We start from the raw sequence: 21,413 nt of genomic DNA on the forward strand, positions 1-21,413 counted from the left end.
AGCGGTATGAAAGTGGGGGCGACAACACATGTGAAGCGTAGAGTCCTACATTTCAGGGTGAAAACCCAAGGTCTGGCCTTAACTGGTTGTGCCTGGCAGTGACCTTGGTGGAGGCACTGTTTTGAGAGTGGGGACTATCTTCAGGGTGAAAACCTAAGATCTTTGATCGGACGACGACGGTGTTGGAGCAGTGTTCCCTTCTTGGAGGCGTCGTTTTTTGGAGAGTCTGCAATTCAGGTGTTGTCATGGTGGTGGATGTATTGCTGTTGTTAGGTCCGTGATACTGTAGCGGGACTTTTGTTTCTTAGTTTTCTTTTCCTTTTTTTGGTTGTGTGCATCCGTAGTGCCATTAGGGTGGTGCGTTGTTGCAGAGGCTGTGTGTAATTGGTATCTCTCGATATTAATATATTCCCTTTATCGAAAAAAACGTAAGCAAGTTCAACATTCAAATTCGAATCAAGATTATTGAGCATAGTGGAAGAATTATAGCTATTTTCTAGTCTAATTTAGCATTTTACCGTCATTTGACGAGCTACCAGCAACAAATTGTATCCGTCGCTAAAAGTGCATAACTCTACCGGGGGAGAGAGCTCTGACGCTAACATGGCAATTTAAAACTTTGAAAGAAACTAATGCTTCCGTGTTCATTGTTGTATGCTTCTTCCTATTTAACAAAAAAAAAACTAGGAAATAGATACTACCTCTGGATCGGTTTAACAGGCGCGCACGTAGTTCAAAATTTTGTTTTGACCATTATTTTAGTCAATAAAATATAGAATATATGTCACAAAAATTATATCGTAGGAAACCTTGTTTGAATACGAATCTCATGGTATGGATTTTGTAGACATATAATTAATATTTTATTGACCAAATTAATAGTTAAACTTTTTTTAAACTACGGACGTGCCTGTTAAACCGATACGGAGGAAGTAGGTTATGACTTAAAGACTTGACCAAGCTAACAGTTGCAAAGTCAATTCGATTCCAGCCTGTGTATGGTACCCATTACCTACTGACACTTTTTAAATTGTATTAGAACAGCGACATTATCATCAGTTGATCGCTATTTCCTACTGATCTCGAACACACCTTGCAACAGATCACATGGCAGATGACACCGTCCTTAAAGAAAAATACGTCCCACTAACTAAATATTGTGTTGTTGCTACGACATAAAATACTTCTGAATTGATTAATTTAGCTCAAATTGTACACCAAATTCCCGTCCCATGTACTACGAAATGTAAATAATTGTAATGCTCGGGTCGAACCACTGTACTTCCCAAGCATTAGTTAATATATAGGATTATTGAGCTATTTTCTATTTTGCTTTACAGCTAAAATAAGGACAAGCATATACTCGGTAAATCGTTAAAATAGACCAGAGATGCCGCCATTTTGATTGTTGTTCATAATTCTGGCTTTACCTATCGAAGCAACTAATTGAGAAAAACAGAGATGAAAAGCTATAGCAAAATAATAATGCAAGAAAGCCAATGCATCTGTTCAGTCCTTGTAGGAAAATCAACAAACAAGTAGAGTGCACTACTTATAATTAGAAAACTTAGTGCTACTTGTAAAGTTTGCCGTGTTTCTGTGCATCAAATTAGAAGCACACAGGGGATATTAATCACCATCAGAACCGTGTGTGCGGGGGAGAGACAGATGGTGCTGGCAATGTGAGTTACGCCGTGAGTTACTTGGGTTGTCCCGTCCCTGGACACCAGCAAGCAAACGACTGGTCGATCTTGCACTTCCAAGCATAGTATGGATATTCACTTAATCTGCACCTGGTGGCTGGCCATAGTCGTATGTGGACCCGTTGTGAACTTTATAGTATCGATATTCACCATCAAAATATTCACGGATTCACAGATTTTTCTTCCATTAATTCTGTGTGTACTTTATATGTATAGATTATGAAGACCAAAATCCCATCCCATGATCTTGAAGATGTCATTGGTTGGCACTATAAAGAAACGGCAAATTCAGTGTCAAAAGTGCATAGACTTGCAGCCTCGCTGTGCAATGTAAGCTCTCCTGACTGCAGCAGTGCAAGGAAATTATCAACGAGAAGTCTGACAGTCTGATTAAAAACTTATTAGCAAAGTCCAACGTTGCATATAAATCCTAGTGGACGACATGCTTGGCTGTTGTCTCTCTCTTATTGAACAATTTTAGTTAGTCCATAAACTGTCAGAACATACGACTTGGCCAACTAACAGTTGTTCAGAGTCATCTTGATCCAGCTTGCAGTGCCTGTCATGAACTCACCCTTTACCATTTTTAATAGCAACCATTTTTTGTTTACTAATTTTATTAAGGAATATATTCATTTTCAGCTACCCAACTATTTCCATGTGGTCTACATTTTGTCCTTCGAATCTAGAATACTAGATATTTTGCCTCGATTGTGAAACCATTAGATTGATAATGAAACAGTTCGATGTGGAAGAACATTTGGTCTGCGAAGTTCGAAATAAAACTCGCGTACTGAGATGGAGGCTTCTCTCGGACAATTTACCTACCAGACGAAACAAACGTAGTCGGACATTGGAGCTGTCACTTGTATTGTATAACTCATGATTGCCTCTATGATCACGGGGAGGCGGAGACGACGTACCCCATCCGTTTTATACAGGTATATGGTCACAGCTGATCACAAGCATTTTTCTTCCATTTTCTGGGTGCTGTTTTAACTTACTGAAAGGGCCAAGGAAATTATCGATGAGAGGTCTGGCAGTCTGATTAAAATGTTGTTAGCAAAGTACAACGGTGTATATAATTCCTAGTGGACAGCATGCTTGGTTGTTCATTTGATGCTTGCTCTTTCTCTCTCTTGTTAGTCTACAATTTGGATTAGGTTAATCCATGAACTGTTAGAACATAGGACTCGACCAACTAACAGTTGCTCAAAGTCATCACGATCCAGCCTGCAATGCGTGCCCTCTACTCACCCGTTCCATTTTTTTTCAAGATTCACACGGGGGAACTCCCCGCCACTTCTTGCATTCCACTCAAAAGTACCCTGGCAGGGTTGTGTTCTTACAAACATTGAAACATACATGTGAAAGATACAGGGGATATGTAAGCACCAACTCCTCTACATACTCGAATCAAGGAATTCACAGGGATTACGATTTCTCGCTGAAGATCCACCGAACCATCCACACAGCGAGTACATGGCACAGCCGTCTTCTTTCTTAACTTACAAGCCAAGTTCTCTCCTGGTCCTATCTCTCATACAAATAGCTCTCACTAGCGCCGTTGCCTTCCTGGGCTTCTGGTGGGCTCAACTAGCCCATTCTCCAGTGGCTAGCCAGCCAGGGGTCGCTGCTTCCTCCTGGGCCTCGCCCTTTCTCGAGCCTGCTCCTAGTCGACTTGCTCCATAGCCTTCTCGCTGTCCAGAGGAGACCGGCCGCTGACAGGATACAACCGAGAAAAATACAAAGAAAACTAAAAAGGATTACAAAGTGGCCGCAAACAACTCCACAAACAATTGAAACCTACAAGAACGCCATAGAGAGACGCCAACAAGAATCCAAGCTTGTCGGACATGCGCTGACATGAAGGTAGTTCGACATCTTTAGTCTTGCTCAAGCCAACATGGTGTGGCTATTCGGTTGCCGCTCTTGCCAGAAAACTCCACTAGCCTTTCAGATGAAGGAGGCAGGAAAGAAGGCAGAACCACAAAAAGATAACAAGGAGATCTGATACCTTAGGTGTTGTCAAAGCAAGCGCCCTCCGTTCACCCTCTAGGGGGAGGAAGCCCTGGAGAAGGGAGCGCTGCTGCTAGTTGACGAGAACAACCAAAGAGAGGGGTAGAGAACGTGTTAACCTGGCTTCGGACTAGAGAGAGAACCATCCAACATACCAGGCATGAAGAAATACGGTTTGCAAGATGACACCCCTCCACATCAAGCCAGACGTGCCTAACTATATGGTTTCCTCTCTTGTCGATGATGCCCAATCGCTCTTCAGAGGATGGAAGCCCCAAAGACGCGAAGATAAAAGAAAGAGAGCGACGAGATTCAATAAAAATAGATGTTACCCATGAAGACGCCGTCCACTCGCCCTCCGAGGAAAGGAAGCCACGAATGAGGGAGGACACTTCGTGGAAAAATACAACCACAAAAATGACTTAGGACTCACTAACGATATTATAGAGATAGATCTAGCAGGTAAGAGAAGGTCGAAGCATAGGAACCGGGTGGAGATAACTTGCCGGGACACTGAAGAAGCAGACAACAAGAAGCAGGAGGCCAATTTTGGAGGAAGAGACGACGACACGGGGCTAGTGAGGTGGAACCTACAGCCACAAAACAAGGCAATGCACAAGCTCGGTGTGCTTCAAAAAAATGTATATCAACAATCTTTATATATCCAGAAATATTTCAAAAGTTCAATATAGATATATAATATCAAAGACACATATGGACATATTATACCTAATATGGGATACAAATCTTTTGAGAGGTACGGAAGATGGTGAAGTGAGAGATGGAGCTGGAGTTTCATATCTTCATCAGAGCAACTCAAGAGCACTCAGATATCTTGCAAAATACGTCAAGCCTGCCATTATATTTGGTGGCAATTTCTTAAAAGAAGGGAAATCCCCCAAATGGTATAAGTTTTGTGTATGAAATATTCTCGGATATATCCAATACACAAAAGGTTTTGCTTAATGACAGAACATACTCTAAATAGGTCCTTTGAGTGATCGTTCAGTAATAATTATTTGAAGCATTACAAGATGTGTATGGATTCGCAAAATGATTAGCCATATCTGAGATCATATGAAGATTCATTAGAATCAATATGAAGATTCATTAGAATCACCTGGCATTATCTACAAAGATAATGTTACTTGTATTGCTTATGGGTTATATTTATCCTCATGATACTACAGAAATGTAAACGTACAGGTAATTTATAAATAAAATATTGCGACATTCATATTATCTCTACCCGTGTTTTATTCCGAAATTAAGTTTGTGGAATTGGTATAAAACAACCTTAAGGTTTGCAATGTTTAAGGAAGTAAATCCCAAGTTATAACTCATGATGATCTTCATATCACTGTTATTGTACTCCTTTGACTTTATGGGTTTTAACTAAGATTTTCCATACAAGGTTTTTAACGTGGCAATATAAATACAAATGCTATGTCATATGAACTTTTCCACCAGCACTGTTTGGGATGAGTTTTTGGATTGCAATATATAGATGATGGATTGTTCAAAGTAATGATAAGAATAAAACGATCAATTATATGGTGGGGGGAGGGATGTGTTTTGGATATATGCGGAATCATTGGATCTCCCCAGCGTCGCCCCCCACGTAGGGCGGCTCAGGCAGAAACCCTAAGCCACCGCCTCCCCCCTCCTTCGATCTTTCTCCTCGATGATTGTCGTGGATGTAACCACGGCAGATGCTACAGGGGGTAGCACTTCATTGATGCGAGGGGAAGGGAACATTGCCATCTACGGGTCGAGGTGCAAGAGACGCAAGGGTTTTACCCAGGTTCAGCCCCTCCGGAGAGTAAAAGGCCTACGTCCTGCTAGATCTTTATTGCTCAGTGGAGAATTACAATGGGGGGGCTCAGTCGGCGGCTACGCCGAGAGCTTACAGGGGGAGATTGGATCTCGAGTAAGGTGTGCTCTAGGGTTTAAGCTCGGGGGTTTATATAAGCACCCCCGGCCTAGGGTTACATGGAGATAACTCCGAATCATATCAGTTGCTACTAATCCGGGATCCGCTATCCCTCTCGCAAGTAATCTTCTTGTCCAGCCGTGTGGACCTCCTCCTTGGGATCACGGCCCAGTCGCCTTAGGGCCCAGTCGCTTAGGCGACTGGCGATCCACCCAAGCCTCTATCTTCATGGCGACTGGGACTGGCGACCCACCCCCTATGGGCATATCCCCATCAGTAGTCCCCAAGCGCGGTGGTGAAGAAGCGCGGATCTGGAACAAGTCTTGGAGAGGCGCGGTGATGGATCAAGATGAGTCGCCGCCGGGCTTCCAAAGATAAAGTCGCGGGTGCGGTGGCAGTCTCAGTCGCCATAATTTGATCGATCGATCGGCGTGTGACGGTCGGCTCTAGCCGATCGCCGTTTGCCGGCCGACGCGTAGTCACCATAGAGACACGTGGAGAGGCCAACGGCTAGATTTCACGTTGACCGAGGCGCACACCGTCTGCATGTTGTTGACCGTTGGGCTCGACGTGACCGCTAACGGCTAGTTTAACGGCTATTCAGCCGGTGACGGCGCAGATCTCGACCGTTGATTGCGGGGCGGCGATTCCGGGACAATTCAACGAACAGATCTCATCCTCAATCTGAGCGAGTGCGGGCGGTATAAAGGGTCGCCCCTAGGATTAGGGTTCAACACTCCTCCGCATTCATCCCCCATCTTCTCTTTATCTCATCTTCATTCCACACTCCACACGCATCCATGGCGGCGAAGGGTTGGGGCAAGTCGAAGGTCACGCGGGAGTCTCTCCTCCCGTACGTCGCCTCCGGAGTCATCCCGGAGTTCAACCAGGAGCGATGGCGGGTTCCGCCGGCGAACGAGACGGAGCCCCTCCCACGGCCCGGGGAGTTCGTGATCTTCATGAGCTTCCTCGATCGCGGGTTCGCTCTCCCCACCTCCGATTTCCTCCGGCGATTGCTGGCCTTCTACAGCATCAAGGTTTCCGACCTCGGGCCGCACAGCGTCCAGCAGATGTCTCTGTACGTGGCGCTGTGCGCCTGCTACTTGGGAGGTCCGCCCTACTTCCCTCTGAGGGTGTCCATCTTCCACCGGCGGGCGACGCGGCCCAGCAAGAACAGCGAAGCACTCATCCCGAACGGGGATCACCTTCCGTGAAGTCCGGGGAAAGCTTCATCGACATGGCGCTCCCCAAGAAGGCGCGATCGCTGTGGCGTCGTTTCTGGTTCTACGCCAAGGAGTACACTCCCCGGGCGAGGTATGCATTCCCCAATACAGTCCCGAGCCGAGCGTCCCGCGGCGCCTCAATGTCCGGTTGCTGCCGCGCGAGCAGGAGAAGGTGGTGAAGGATATGCGCCAAGCGATCCAGCGCTAAAAGATGACGGCCTGACGGCGGTCGACATGTACAACTGTTGGCTTGGCCGGCGGCTGATCCCCTGCGGTGCCGAGCTCACCCCATGTGGGAGTACCGGGGACAGAACGACCGCACCCGGTCGACGGCGACCGAGTGGGACGAGGGCGAGTACCGGAAGGCGCTCGCTAAGATCACCACTGCCACCTTTACTTCCTTCGAGGACGGCTTGCAGCCCTACACCGAAGACACCCCAGCGCCTCAGGTAATGCTTCGCATGGCGACTTCGCACGGCTTAGCCGCGCTTCTTCCTTTCTGACTTGTTCCTTTGATTCGATTGCAGCGTTGGCAGAAGATCGCAGACCACCTCCCTCCTCTCGCCGGAAAGGAACCACCGGAGATGACCGAAGGCGAGGAGGAAGAGGTCGACGAGGAGGAGGAGCGCACCGAGTCGGACTCGGAGGCGCGGGACTTCATCAGACTCCCGCGCGGGTCGAAGAGGGGTGCCGAGTCCTCGTCCCAGGGCGCGGCTGAAGAGGAGGCGACCTCCCGTCCGGAGGACAAGGCGAGCCCTCCAAGGAAGGGGCCGAGCCGCTATCGAAGCGATCGCGCCCCACTCTCTGGAAGGGTCCATGAGGCTTCAGCGTCCCTTGAAGGACGCGATCGATGTGGGAGCTCGGGCCGGTCCGGGCGTAAAGCGATTCCCACGGTGAAGTAAGTATTTCTTGTCGAATTTATCCTTCCCGCGATCGGGACTGAGTGTCGACTCACCTCGCCTCTCTGTAGGTCCAAGAAGAAGACCTTGGCGAGCCGCCCGCGGCCGGGGTGGCGGCCACGAGGGCGGCCGAGGCAAAGAAGAAAGCCGCGGAGAGGAAGGCGGCGCCGTCCGACCTTGGGGGTGCGGGGTCGGCTCCAGAAGAGCCCGCCGCCGGGAGTCAAGCGGAGAAGGAGAGCATTAGCCACGTCGAGCCCACCGCCAACGTTTTCCTCTACCCAGCATGGCTCGCGGGGGCATGGCGAGTGCGGCGACGGGTCCGGACGGTGCTCCGCGTGGGGGGGAGGAGGAGTCGACTGACATTGGATCGACCGTGGGGCGGAAGGCACCCGTAGGTGATGTGGACATCGTCGAGGCGGGCGGCCTGTCGGAGCCACTGAAAGAGCGCCGGTCCAAGGCCGCCAGGGACCGCGCCCCGCCACGTGACGCCGACACGCGGACGGGCGCGGTTCCGTCGCCGGAGGCGGTGATGCGAGCGGACGGGGCGACCGAGTCGCGTCATCCGCCGCCGTCTTCATTGACCTTCACTGAGCTCCACACGGCGCTTGGCGAGGCGCATGTGGTAAGTGTCGCTGAACACGTGGCCTAGTCACCCCCAGTCCCCGAGGGTCGACTTGGTCTGAAAGGGCGAGTCGAGTCTCTATTTGCTTTTTGTTTGTTGACCTTGGCATTTTTGTTTGGTTTCCGTAGGCGGAGATTAAGCGGCTGACCGCGCTTGTGGAGGAGGCGGCGCAGAAGAACCGGAAGCTGATTGCCCTGGGCAGTAAGTCATGCCCACTCGCCGTCCTCATTCAGTGTCACTGGCCCGGGCGTTCGTTCTCACCGTTTCCTTTTCTTGTAGCAGAGGCGCAGGCAAAGGCTCTTGCCGAGGCTCGGGAAGGGTTCGTCAAGGAGTCCTTCTACCGTGAAGCCGAGTTCCGGGCGCAGCAGGCCGAAGAGGCCCGGAAAAGGGCGAAAGCGGAGGTGGCGGAATTGACGAAGGTCCTGGAGCAGAAGGGCCGGGAGCTGGAGGACGTCATCACCGAATACAAGGTGAAGCTGGAGGCCGCGACTGATGCGCGGGACTCTGCACGTGGGGCTGCCGCGTCTCTGCGGGAGGAGGTGGCGGCCTTGAAGCAGCAGCACGCCAAAGAACTTGCTGCGGAGAAGGAGGCGTCCGAGGGCATCGTCCTGGCGGTGCAGGCCGAGAAGACCAACTTCGAGGCTTTCGTCAGGGAGATGTCGCGGCAGATTCTTGGTAAGTTCTTGTTGTCGCACTTCTTGTTTTATTTGCCGGCGGTTTGAGTATCTGAACACGGCGAGTCGGCCTCGGGGGTCAGTCCCCGAGCGTGGCGAGTTGGCCTCGGGGGCCAGTCCATGAGCGTGGCGAGTCGGCCTCGGGGGCCAGTCCCCGAGCGTGGCGAGTCGGCCTCGGGGGCCAGTCCCCGAGCGTGGCGAGTCGGCGTTGAAGGGGAAGTTCTCATTTTTCCCTTTTCCTTGTGTTGTTGACTGCAGGTACGTGCGACTTCGTGGAGACGGCGACTCCACGGGAATGCCTGTCGACCGCGACCGCGCGTATCATCGCCTGCGCGGGGGAGATACTTGCCGCGCTCCAGTACCTGAGCCCGCGGGAGGTGATTCCGCGGGACACGCCATCCGTCTTCAAGGCCGTGTCCAACATTCCGGCTGTTGTTGACTGGCTTCGTCGCTCTTCCTGCCGCGTTGGCATTACCATGGCTCTGAGCATGGTGCTGGCGCATTACTCTGAAGGGTTCGACGTGGAGGAGGTCACCGCTGGCTTCCCCTCGGAGACTGGGGAGTTCGATGTTGCCGAAGTGCTGCGGCTGATGGATGCGGTGCGCCCCTTCGCCGACCGAGTACTGGCGACCGCGGACTTGGAGACTCATATCCCCAGCCAAGCGGCTCCTGGTGACGCGGAGAAGGAGCCGGGCCCGGTGGACTACCCCGCGGAGCGCCTCTTCCATGCTGCTGCCGCCGGCTCGCTGTCTACATATCCGGTCGTGGTGTACACGCCGAAATTTCGTCACGGCGATGACGGCGTCGAGCCTGTCGTAGAGGGGGCTCCGGGGTCGTCCTCGTAGTTTCCTGAGTACCTGTGTAAGAAGTAGCTAGATTTCCCGCGAGCGGGTGTTAGTTGTAAATAGAATGATGACTTTTGCTTAAATGTGATTCGGTGGTTGCTTTTGCATTATTTGAGACGGCGATGCATTGGAGTTGGTTCCGACTATCCATGGCCTTCGTGTCGGTCGCCTTGCGACCCCAATGAAGGCTATCGACTTGACTGTTTTCCTTTTCGAGCTGGGCGTCCCCGCCGCGATGCGTAGTCATTATAGTACGAATAGCAGCCTGATGGTTGGAGTAGTGGTGTTGTGTAGTTTGCTCTGTTCGGATGTAGCGCGCCACTCGTCGTGGCTCGGTGAGCCGATCGCTAGGCGACTCCAAAGGGGATCATTGCGGGCGTATTTTCCTTGGCGAGCCGCGGGTCCGTTTTGCGGGGTCCCTAGTCGAAGTACTTAGCCACGCAATTCGCCAACCTAAGGTAGAGGAGGGCATTGGTGTGCTTTATAACGTAGCACAAGGCGGTCGCCGAGGCCCGTGGGGCTGGCCGAGCGTGCAGCCCTGCTGTGGGTTCCAGTCGCCGTTTTCACCCGATGGCGTGAGAGATGGTGGGTGACCGGGCCTGGTGTTGCGCCTCGGTCACGCCGCCATCCCGTGTTAGCCCGGCTACTTGGCCGATCGTGGACTTCTCTCTTCCAGCAGCGGCGACCGGAGGTCTCTCAGTTCCTAGTCGCTTGTCGCGGCGACTAAGCCGGTATGTCCCGGGATGAGAGACGACGATATTTGGCGGGTGAAGGAGAGGTAGTCGGAGCTTGAGATCAAAAAATGGTCGGCGATTTTTATTACCCTCTGAATTTTCGGATTACATTTTTCCCTTAGGTATAGAACCGCCGGAGGAGGTTGATGTTCCAGGGGCGCTCCACCTCTTTAGTGAGCGGCTCGCCTTTGTCGTCCTTGCGGACGTCGATGAGGTAGTAGGAGTCGTTGCCGAGTACGCGGCTGACGGCGAATGGTCCTTCCCAGGGCGGGGACAGCTTGTGCATCCCTTTCTTGTCCTGGATTAGCCGGAGTACCAGATCGCCGACTTGGAAGGAGCGACTCCGAACGCGGCGACTGTGGTAGCGACGGAGGTCCTGCTGGTAAATGGCGGTTCTGGAGAGTGCGAGGTCTCTGGCCTCGTCGAGGAGGTCGATGTCATCTTGGCGAGCTCGCTCGTTGTCTTCTTCGGCGTAATTGGCGACCCGAGGTGAGTCGTAGGCGATGTCCGTGGGCATGACGGCTTCGGCGCCATATACCAGGAAGAAAGGCGTGAAGCCGGTTGACCTGTTAGGCGTTGTGCGGATGCCCCATAGTACTGAAGAGAGCTCCTCTGCCCAGCAGCCGGCTGCGCGCTCTAGGGGCACGACCAGGCGTGGTTTGAGTCCGTGCAGGATGCTCTGGTTTGCCCTTTCTGCTTGGCCGTTCGACTCGGGGTGGGCGACTGAGGCGAGATCGAGTCGGATGCCCTTTTCTTCGCAAAAGTCAGCCATCTCCCCTTTGGCGAAGTTGGTGCCGTTGTCGGTTATGATACTGTGAGGGTAGCCGTACCGATAGATGAGCTCGCGTAGGAACTTTGTGGCCGTCTTCCCGTCGCACTTCTTTATGGGCTTTGCTTCTACCCATTTGGTGAACTTGTCCACCGCTACCAGGAGGTGAGTATATCCGCCGGGGGCCGTTTTGAATTTTCCCACCATGTCCATGCCCCATACGGCGAAGGGCCGGGTGAGGGGATGGTCTTCAATGCCGATCCTGGCATGTGCGACTGGCTTGCATGCTTTTGGCACCCGGCGCATGAACGGACAAGGGCGATTGCGTCTTCGTGGGCTGTTGGCCAGTAGAAGCCGTGACGAAAGGCCTTGGCGACGATTGACCGCGCGCCTGCGTGGTGGCCGCAGTCCCCTGCGTGGATGTCGCGCAGAATGTTGCGCCCTTCCGCCGTGGTGACGCATCGTTGGAACACTCCCGAGACACTGCGCTTGTATAGCTCATTGTTGATGATGGTGAAGGACTTGCATCTGCGCACGATGGCGCGTGCTTTGGTTTCATCCATCGGCAGTGCCTGGCTCTCGAGGTAGCTTATGTATGGCTCGGTCCAATCGGTGCTGTCGACGGCGAGTGCGACTAAGGCGGAGTCGGGAGCGGGTGGCTCGGCAATGTCCAGCTCGCGCGGTGCGCGCACCGAGGGGTGGCTGAGGATGTCCAGGACGACGCCCGGAGGAGGTTGAAGTCGCTTGGACCCGATTCTGGCTAGCGCGTCGGCTTCTTCGTTCTTGCGCCTGTCAACCCACTCGACGACGTGACCGGCGAAGCTAGCGCCGGCTTGGTCGACGGCGCGTTTGTATGCGATCATGTTGGCGTCTGTGGCGTCGCAGGTGCCGGAAGTTTGGCTGGCGACTAGGTCGGAATCGCCGAGGCAGCGCAGCCGTGTTGCGCCCATCTCTTTTGCAACTCGCATGCCGTGCAGGAGCGCCTCGTACTCGGCCATGTTGTTGGTGCATGGCTCGAATCTGAGTTGCAGGACGTACTTCACTGTGTCGCCCTTTGGTGATGTGAGGACGACTCCCGCGCCTGCTCCTTCGAGGTTTTTAGAACCGTCGAAGTGCAACGTCCAATGTTTGAGGTCCGCGGGGGAGCTTGGCTGCTGGGCCTCTTCCCAGTCGGCGAGGAAGTCGGCGAGTGCTTGAGATTTGATGGCGTGGCGTGACTCGTAGGTGATGTTGTGGACGCCGAGCTCGACTGCCCACTTGGCGATCCGGCCGATTGCGTCGCGGTTGCGGATGATGTCGGCGAGTGGTGTTGAGGCGACTACCTTGATGGGGTGCTCGTGGAAGTAAGGGGCCGCCGCCGCTGGGCCCTGAGGACGGCGTACACCAGCTTCTGGTAGTGTGGATACCGTTGCTTGGATTCGATTAAGGCTTCGCTGATGTAGTAGACCGGGCGTTGTACCAGTTGCTCCCTTCCTTCCTCCTTCCGTTCGACGACCATGACTGCACTTATAGCGCGGTTCGACGCGGCGACGTATAGGAGCATGGTTTCTTTGGCAGCGGGGCCGCGAGGATAGGGGCATTCGAGAGGGCGTGCTGGAGTTCCTCTAGGGCCCGCTGCGCCTCGTCTGTCCACCGGAATGATTCCGACTTCTTGAGCAAGCGGTATAGTGGCATGGCCTTGTCTCCGAGCCGGGGTATGAAGCGGCGAGGGCGGCGACTCGACCGGCGAGTTTTTGCGCGTCGACTAGGCATGCTGGCTGCTTGGTGCGCATGACCGCCGATGTCTTCTCCGGGTTAGGTTCGATGCCTCGCTTGGAGACGACGTAGCCTAGCAGCTGTCCTGATGGAACCCCGAAGGTGCACTTCAAAGGGTTGAGCTTGATCTTGTACCGCCGTAAGTTGGCGAATGTTTCGGCGAGGTCGCTGACGAGGTCGGTCTGTCGAGTCGATTTGACCACCACATCGTCGATGTAGACATGCACGTTGCGGCCGATCTGGCTTTCTAAGCAGCTGTTCATGCACCGCTGGTACGTTGCTCCGGCGTTCTTGAGGCCGAAGGTCATGGACGTGTAGCGATGGCGCCTAGGGGTGTGATGAATGCAGTCTTCTCTTGGTCTTCCTTGGCCATCTTTATTTGATTGTACCCGGAGTATGCATCAAGGAAGCATAGCGACTCGGACCCGGCGACCGCGTCGATAATCTGGTCGATTCGCGGTAGGACGAATGGGTCCTTGGGGCACGCGCTGTTGAGGCTTGTGTAATCGATACACATTCGCCACGTCTTGTTCTTCTTTAGCACTAGGACTGGGTTTGCCAGCCATTTCGGGTGCTTGATTTCTATGATGAAGCCGGCAGCGAGCAGCCGGTTTACTTCTTCGGCGATTGCGCGTCGCCGTTCTTCTCCCACAGGGCGCATTGCCTGCCTAACGGGTCGCGCGGTGGGATCGACATGTAATTTGTGCTCAGCAAGTTCTCTCGGGACACCTGGCATGTCGATGGTTTCCATGCAAAGATATCTCGATTCTCACGGAGGAACTTGATGAGCGCGCTTTCCTATTGGGCGGACAGGCCCGTCCCAATGGTAACTTGCCTACTTGGATCGTTTTCTACAAGATCTACTTGGCGGGTGCCTGCTGCGGCCTTGAAGGTTGCTGCGGACGAGTCGAGCTCGGTTGGCTTCTCCAGGATGGCGGGGTCGTTGCGGTCGACTGGGTACTTGGCGAGCTCGGCGGAGTTGTCTTGTTCGTCGGCGATGACGGCGTCGGCGAGCTTGGCGCTGTCGTCCTCACATTCCAATGCCATCTCCGGGTCGCCATGGACGGTGATGACGCCTCGAGGCCCTGGCATCTTCATCATGTTGTACGCGTAGTGTGGGGTCGCCATGAAGCGGGCGAACGCTTGTCGGCCGAGTACGCAATGGTAAGAGCTTTTGAAGTTCACCACCTCGAACGTTATCCGCTCGGTACGGTAGTTCACGGGCGTGCCGAAGGTGATCGGCAGCGTCACCTTGCCGATCGGGAAGGCCTTCCGCCGGGGACGATGCCGTGGAACGTGACCTTGGTGTTCTCAAGGCGTGAGTCCGGCAGGCCAAGCCGCTGGAAGGTGTCGTAGTACATGATGTTGATGGAGCTTCCCCGTCCATCGGGGTTTTTGGTAGCCGTAGTCGGCGACCTTGGGCCTGACGACTAGCGCCACTCGCCCGGGGTACTCGATGCGGGGGGCGTGATCTTCGCGGCTCCAGGTGATGCTTTGCTCGGACCAGTTGAGCCACCGGGGTACGTCGGAAAGTATGACTGCGTGTACCGCCACTGCCCTTGCGAGGACCTTCCTGTCCCGCCTGTCGCCGACCCCGGTGAAGGTGTGGAGCGAGCCGGCGCTGCGACCGAAGCCCTCTCCCTTGTGCTGGTCTTGGTCCTTGGCGCGCTCCTTGTGCTGGTTGCCGCCGTCGTTTTCCTTGGCGCGGCGAGCTCTTTCTATCTGCTTCAGGGAGTAGCAATTTCCCGTCGTGTGGTTGGCGGGCTTGCCCTCCTTGCTGTGATAGATGCATGGTGCGTCTAGGAGGCTGCGGGCGTCGAAGCGCTTGGGCTGAGGCCGATCCTCCCGAGGTGGACGAGTGTCGCGCCGAAACGATTTTGGCTCGCGCTGCTCGTAATCGGTGGTAGCAACTAGCTCGTTGTGTCCTCCCTCTCCGCGGCGCTTGCCGTTGTTGGACCGGCCGGCGAAACGGTCGTCGCCCCGCCGAGGCTCCGGGTGCGCAGGGCGGCGATTGCGGCGTTGACCGTACTCGTCGTCCGAGTCGACGGTCGGGTCGTCATCGGCGGAGCGGGTGGGGATGTCGCAGCGCTCGGTGATGGAGAAATGGCCCCTGCGGACGACAAGGTGCTTGGCGCTTAGTGGTTCGTACCGGCAGCAGCGTCGGAAGCGATGATTGCCGTGTCCGTGCTGATGCCGCCGGAGGTCGTCCACATGTCCTGCCAGCCGCTGCACCCACCGGCGGGTCGACTCGCGCGGGCCTTGGACGCAGCGATCTAGGTCTTCTATGGTTGTGGCACGGGTGTATGCGCTGGCGAAGTGCTGGATGAACGCGGCGCGGGCTTCTTCCCAGGAGTCGATGCTGTTGACGGTGAGGGTGTTGAACCAATGGCGATTGACGCCGTCCATCATGAGGGGCAGGTATCGCGCTGCGAGTAACTCGGAGTGGCCCTGGATCCCCATTGCCATGGCGTACGAGTCGATCCAGACAGTGGGGTCAATGCTTGTATCGTACTTCTCGATGTCGCGGGGTCCTTTGAACCCCACGAGTACGGCTCGCCTCTAATCATCGGCCCGAAGCAAGCGGGGCCGATTCGGGTGAACGCGCTCTGGCGCGGGGCTTCATCGGCGTGGCGGTCGTTCAATCGATTGCGCGCCCGCCATTCTTGGTCGTTGACGATGTGGGTTCGGGCGTCGACTGGCTGCCCGTTAGCGGCGACCATCACCCGCGCGGGGCGCGGCTCGACTCGGTTGTTAGACGAGTGGGCCGCGCGCGGTGCTGGCGGCGGGCCGTTGTTGGCGTTGACGATTGCGCGGTTTGCCGCGTCTGACGACGCCGCGCGACTGGCGGATGTGCGCGAATAGAGTCGCCCCTGCGAGTCGGCTGCGGCGTGCTGCTGCTCCAATGCCTTGGCTACCAAAGCCTTGGCGTGCTGGACGAGGATCGCGCCGTCTCCCGTTTCGGGGATTCTTGCGAGGACGGCCTGCGCAGCTGCCACGTTGTCGGCTGGAGACGAGTGCAGTGGTAGGCCGTTGGCGTCGACCTCTGCCCGAGGAACTTCGGGTGGTGGTGGTGGGGGTGGCGGTGGTGCTCCGCGCGCTGTTCTATCTGCAGCAGCCCGACTTCCTTCCGGGATGTCAGGGTTTTGGACTCGGGCGACCCGGATTTCTCCGTCTGGGTCGTCGAAGTTAAGGCGTGCGCTGGGAAAGTCGCTCGCGCGGGCGCGCTCCATGCGCCGGCGATTTCGCTGCTGACGATAGTGGGACACGGCCCTTACTTCATCTTGCTCGAGGCGGAATTTCTGCCTTTCGGCGAGCTCCTTTTTCCTCTGCTCCTCGAGGGCCGCCCGGTGCGCCTCGATCTCGGTCGCGGTGGCGGTTGCGGGGAGGGGAGTGGTGAAGGCGTCGACTGGGATCTCTCCTTCACCCCCTGCCATGAAGACTGCGGTCGGGTAGCGGTAACGCGGGGCCTCGACAGAGTCCGAGTCGTAATCGCTGCCGAAGAGGGAGAGGATGGAGTCGTCCTCGAAGCCACCTTCGAAGTCGCTCGGGTGGGAGACCAGGGAGATAGAGTCCTTGGCCGATGCTGTGGCGATGGAGCGGGCAGTCGGGGACGCAGCGGTGGATCCCGCAACCGACGTTGTAGCGATGATGTCGGTGAAGTCGGCGTCGATCGCAGCGATGATGGATTTGATGGCCGGGATGGTGTCGGCGGAATCGGCGACTGGAGCGGTGTCGGCGGAGTCGGTGGCTGCCGAGGCAACGGTGGAGTTAGCGGTCGGTGCCACGACCGCCGACTCGGCATCGTCTCCCAGGGCCGCCTCAGCCTCCGCGTATACCTCGCCGGTGACCGGGCGAGTAGCGGTGAGGAGCTGCCCGGGCGCGAAGGGGTCGTGTGAGCGACTGGGGCGAGGCTCAGAGGGATCGCTGACGCCGGCGAGCCCAACGAAGAGGTTGATGGAGCCGATCGGCACCATCCAGGCGTGTGTGAGAGGTGACGAGGCGGGCCGGTAGGTGCTTGGCTGGATGTGGAAGAAATTGCCGGTGGCGATCATCCTGCCGGAAGCAACCGGCCGCCGAACTGGCGAGTAGGGCCTCGCCGTAGCTCGAAGGCTTGATGTCCCATGCCCCACGGTGGGCGCCACTGTCGTGGATGTAACCACGGCAGATGCTACAGGGGGTAGCACTTCATTGATGCGAGGGGAAGGGAACATTGCCATCTACGGGTCGAGGTGCAAGAGACGCAAGGGTTTTACCCAGGTTCAGCCCCTCCGGAGAGTAAAAGGCCTACGTCCTGCTAGATCTTTATTGCTCAGTGGAGAATTACAATGGGGGGGCTCAGTCGGCGGCTACGCCGAGAGCTTACAGGGGGAGATTGGATCTCGAGTAAGGTGTGCTCTAGGGTTTAAGCTCGGGGGTTTATATAAGCACCCCCGGCCTAGGGTTACATGGAGATAACTCCGAATCATATCAGTTGCTACTAATCCGGGATCCGCTATCCCTCTCGCAAGTAATCTTCTTGTCCAGCCGTGTGGACCTCCTCCTTGGGATCACGGCCCAGTCGCCTTAGGGCCCAGTCGCTTAGGCGACTGGCGATCCACCCAAGCCTCTATCTTCATGGCGACTGGGACTGGCGACCCACCCCCTATGGGCATATCCCCATCAATGATGTCGTCGTGCTCTGGGCAGCGGCAGGCTCCCCTCTCGTGTCGCGCGCGTAGAGAAGGCGCGCGATCGATGATGTTGATCGTCGGCTGGTAGCTGGGGTGGCCGAGGATCGGCGTGGTGGGGTCCTAGGCAGGATCTGGGGCGGGATCTGGGGCGGCGGCCTCGGACGGTGATTCTGCGGCGCGTCACGCCTGGGTGAACCGGCGAGGGTTGCGGGGGGCGGGTGATGCTTCGGCGATGCGGCTGGCGGCGGGGTATACCCGATGGTTGTGGATCCGACGTCTATGGCGGCGTGGTCATGCTTGGTGGTGGTCGGTGAGTCCTCTGTGCCTCTCCCTCCCGCCGTCTCATGGTGGTGGCCTACTTCGGTGTTGGGGGTGGTAGCGGACAACTCATCGGCTGGTCTGTGGCTGGTGGCCGCCTCCTCTTCCGCCGATGAGGTTAACCGGTGGGCGGCGGCAGGGGTAGATCTGCCTAATTAAGGTGGTTGTCCTAGAGGGTTCTTCTTTTGCGAAGATGGTGACCTTCATGAGGCCGGTCTATCTTCATCTGGCTAGAGTGATGAGTTCTGGAAGGCTCTGCCAGCGAATGTAACAATGCACCTTAAGCCTGAAGTTTGCTGGGTCGGGTGGTATTCGGTCGTGTGCACCCATGCTTTTACTCCGGCCGTTTGGTTCTAGAGGGAGCGGCGCGAAGCTCTTTCTGTGTTGCCATCAATGACATTTTGATCAATAGTTAAATCAGAGGCGGAGAATATCATAAAAGCTGGATTGAAGGACTAACAATGGAGGTTTGAGTCTCTGTGATGTTGAGGAACTTGCTTGGTATTCTAGTTTTCGTAGCAAGAGTATGAAAGTGGGGGGCGGCGGCACATGTGAAGTTCAGAGTCTTACTTTTGAGGGTGAAAATCCAAGGTCTGGCCTTAATTGGTTGTGTCTGGCAATGACCTTGATGAAGGCATTGTTTTGAGAGAAGGGACTATCCTCAAGGTGAAAACCTAAGATCTTTTGATCGACGACAACGCCGCTTGTGCACTGTTCTCTTCTTCGAAGCGTCGCTTTTAGATAGCCTTGAGTTCAGGTGCTGTCCTGGTGGTGAATGTATTGTTGTTGCTAGTCTGAAATAGTGGGACATTTTAGTTTTTAGTCTTTTTTCTTTGGTTGTGTGCATCCGTACTATCATTAAAGTATTACGTTGTTGCAGAGGCTGTAATTTCTATCTTTCAATATTAATATATTTTCTTTATCGAAAAATATGGATATAGCAACAAAATAGTTTAATACCAGCAAGTTTGGGTAGCCCACAGATGGTGGTTGCCAAACCAGGTGGCCTAGTTATTGATTGATCAAGATAAAGAAGATAGAGAATCCAAAACCAGGGATGGGCGGAAGCTACCTTTAGCATATTGGCAAAATTCCCTTCCTGCAAAGAATCAAACTGAAACATGATTATCAGCAACACTTAACAGTTAGGGGAATATTAAACAAATAAAACCAAGGAGGAACAAATACTCACTGATGGGTCGTTTCCCTCCGTGTACATATCATAAGCGCACTCATGGACGTAAAGTTCCCTGGACATCTTGATCATTAGGCTGGTGACAATGCCTCACCTCACTCTCACCCGCCACGTCAGCTTTTTCCCTCACTCTCACCCCACTCTCACCTCACGGTGCCAATGCACGGGCTATAGTGTCACCTCTCACTTCTCTCTCCTCCACATCACTATTTCTTTTTGACATTAAGTTATTTCACTTGATTTTTCGTAGACATTCAAAATAATGCAAGAAAAATATTTTATTCAACTTAAAATGTTACCGATTACATAATAATTAATAAAATTGCATAATAAATTTTAAAAATTACATAATAAATAAAAATTCTACTCCTCTTGCTCTTCCTCTTCCTCTTCTTCCTGCTGCTCCTCCTCCTCATCATCTGCCAGACCAAGCTCTTTTTCGCACATCTTGATGGCCTTCGCATGTAAGCGCTTTTCTGCTTCGTTCATGTCGTCGGTTGATCGATCTTTCATTTTGTTCCATTGTTTGAATAGCTTAGCCTTCACTAAACCCTTCATCATGTTCCTCATGGCGAAGGATTTGCTTCCTACCTCACTGCTTGATGAGGTTGCCTTCCCCTTCCTCCTTGCACTACGTACCGCGGCCTTGGCTCTATCGCGGCCCGGTGGACGCTCCTCCTCCGTAGTTGCGTCGCCAGAGCTGTACTCACCAGAAACTCCCAGACGGCTTCTCTTCGAAGTGGAATTGGATCCACTACCAGGACCATGTTGTCCTTTCCACTTCGCTTCATTGCGAACAGCTTGCCACCAGTGGTGCTTTCTGAATGGCTGAGTCACTCTTTTGTCATTCGCGTACCTCTCCATTGCCGACTTCATGACCATATCATCGTCTGCTCCACTCTGACGTAACCGCTCTTCTAGGATGTAGTATCCATTGAACAGGGACACCTCCTTGTTGTAGGCGTTCCAATGATCCTTCAGCTGCTTCGAGGTCCGATGACGGGCAGGATCCGAGGTAGAGTTGACGGTTGCAGCTATCCCACCCCAAAAACTTGTGCCGGTCTTGCAATTACCGGCAACAGAGTCCTTGGAGTTAAGAAGCCAAGCATTAACCTATCACGAAATAGATATTGTTAATGACAAATCCAAGCAACAACCAACCCCGAAATAAATACGAGATGGGTAAGTAAAGTACCAGTTTCTCCTCTTCCTCAACAGTCCAGTCAAGCCTCTTTGGACGCGGTGGTACGATTGTTTCCGCGACATTGGACTCTGAGCTTGGAGCTTCGGAAGGTGGTGGGGGGTACGGACCATATGGCGCGTATGGATACGGAGGTGGAGGGTATGACCCGTACGAAGGTGGTGGGTACGGAGGTACAGTGCCACTCCCGCTACCTATAGGTGGAGCATTTGGAGGTGCTTGGGGGTATGGATACGGAGGCGGAGGATATGAACCATATGGCCCCGGAGGCGCCGGAGGTGGAGCGTATGGGCCATATGGCCCCGGAGGTGGTGCGCCGGGGGACCATAAAACTCGGGGAATCGGCGAAGAAGCTACATTGGTGCGACGATGTGTCGGAGAGACACCATCGAGGTCTATTGGTGACCCGTCTTGAATCAGATCCGTGAACGTGGTGAAATCTGGTGGAGTCCAACCGGACATGGTGGAGAAGTTTTGAGAGAGGGAAGGTGATGAATGGAGATGAGATGGGTGTGGAGTGAGTGAAACATATGGGGGGTATTTATAGGAGTGGAGATGAAATTTTGAACCAGCAACGGCTAGCTGACATGGACGAATCGCGTCGCGCCACGTCAGCTAGCCGTTAGCCACTCCCGCCCCACTCTCGCCCACTCTCGCCCGCATAACGCCCGCCTCTCGCCCCACTCTCGCCCGCTCTCGCCCGCCCTAACGCCCGCCACGCTCCCGCCCCACCCCGCCATCGCGCCGCCCCGCCTCTCGCCCCTCTCCCGCCTCGCTCTCGCCGCCAACACGGGCGGCAGCCGGGCGGGAGCGGGCGATAGCGCCGGGCGCCCCCGCCGTCGCCCCTCCCTCT

General features: G+C 54.5%; 2 protein-coding genes across 4 annotated transcripts; both read left to right on the plus strand.

Annotated features, from left to right (window-relative positions):
• The first annotated feature begins 7,163 nt into the window (after nt 1–7,163).
• LOC127315680 (uncharacterized) lies at nt 7,164–7,780 on the plus strand. The gene is made up of 2 exons (XM_051346150.2): nt 7,164–7,327; nt 7,406–7,780. Exons 1-2 carry the CDS (start codon nt 7,169–7,171, stop codon nt 7,778–7,780), a joined length of 534 nt encoding a protein of 177 aa, XP_051202110.2. The 5' UTR covers nt 7,164–7,168.
• A 523-nt stretch (nt 7,781–8,303) lies between these two features.
• Nucleotides 8,304–10,028, plus strand: LOC127314624 (uncharacterized). 3 transcript variants are annotated; one of them, XM_051345129.2, is made up of 4 exons: nt 8,304–8,399; nt 8,528–8,600; nt 8,679–9,074; nt 9,332–10,028. In XM_051345129.2, exons 1-4 carry the CDS (start codon nt 8,307–8,309, stop codon nt 9,916–9,918), a joined length of 1,149 nt encoding a protein of 382 aa, XP_051201089.1. In that variant the 5' UTR covers nt 8,304–8,306; the 3' UTR covers nt 9,919–10,028. The 3 variants fall into 3 exon arrangements, with proteins under 3 accessions (XP_051201089.1, XP_071680647.1, XP_071680646.1); XM_071824546.1 differs by having other exon boundaries at nt 8,682–9,074; XM_071824545.1 differs by having other exon boundaries at nt 8,528–9,074.
• The last annotated feature ends 11,385 nt before the right edge of the window (nt 10,029–21,413 follow it).

The sequence above is a fragment of the Lolium perenne genome, chromosome 7 (genome assembly GCF_019359855.2).
Source record: "Lolium perenne isolate Kyuss_39 chromosome 7, Kyuss_2.0, whole genome shotgun sequence".
In the NCBI taxonomy this organism is placed as follows: domain Eukaryota; kingdom Viridiplantae; phylum Streptophyta; class Magnoliopsida; order Poales; family Poaceae; genus Lolium; species Lolium perenne.

What these genes read in the sequence shown, in the direction of transcription:
- LOC127314624 (XM_071824545.1), top strand. Translation starts at nt 8,307, where the DNA reads ATGCGAGCGGACGGGGCGACCGAGTCGCGTCATCCGCCGCCGTCTTCA. An exon ending in CGCTTGGCGAGGCGCATGTG is followed by an intron (nt 8,400 to 8,527) that starts GTAAGTGTCGCT and finishes TGGTTTCCGTAG; the next exon opens with GCGGAGATTAAGCGGCTGAC. An exon ending in GATGTCGCGGCAGATTCTTG is followed by an intron (nt 9,075 to 9,331) that starts GTAAGTTCTTGT and finishes TGTTGACTGCAG; the next exon opens with GTACGTGCGACTTCGTGGAG.
- LOC127315680 (XM_051346150.2), top strand. Translation starts at nt 7,169, where the DNA reads ATGTGGGAGTACCGGGGACAGAACGACCGCACCCGGTCGACGGCGACC. An exon ending in AAGACACCCCAGCGCCTCAG is followed by an intron (nt 7,328 to 7,405) that starts GTAATGCTTCGC and finishes ATTCGATTGCAG; the next exon opens with CGTTGGCAGAAGATCGCAGA.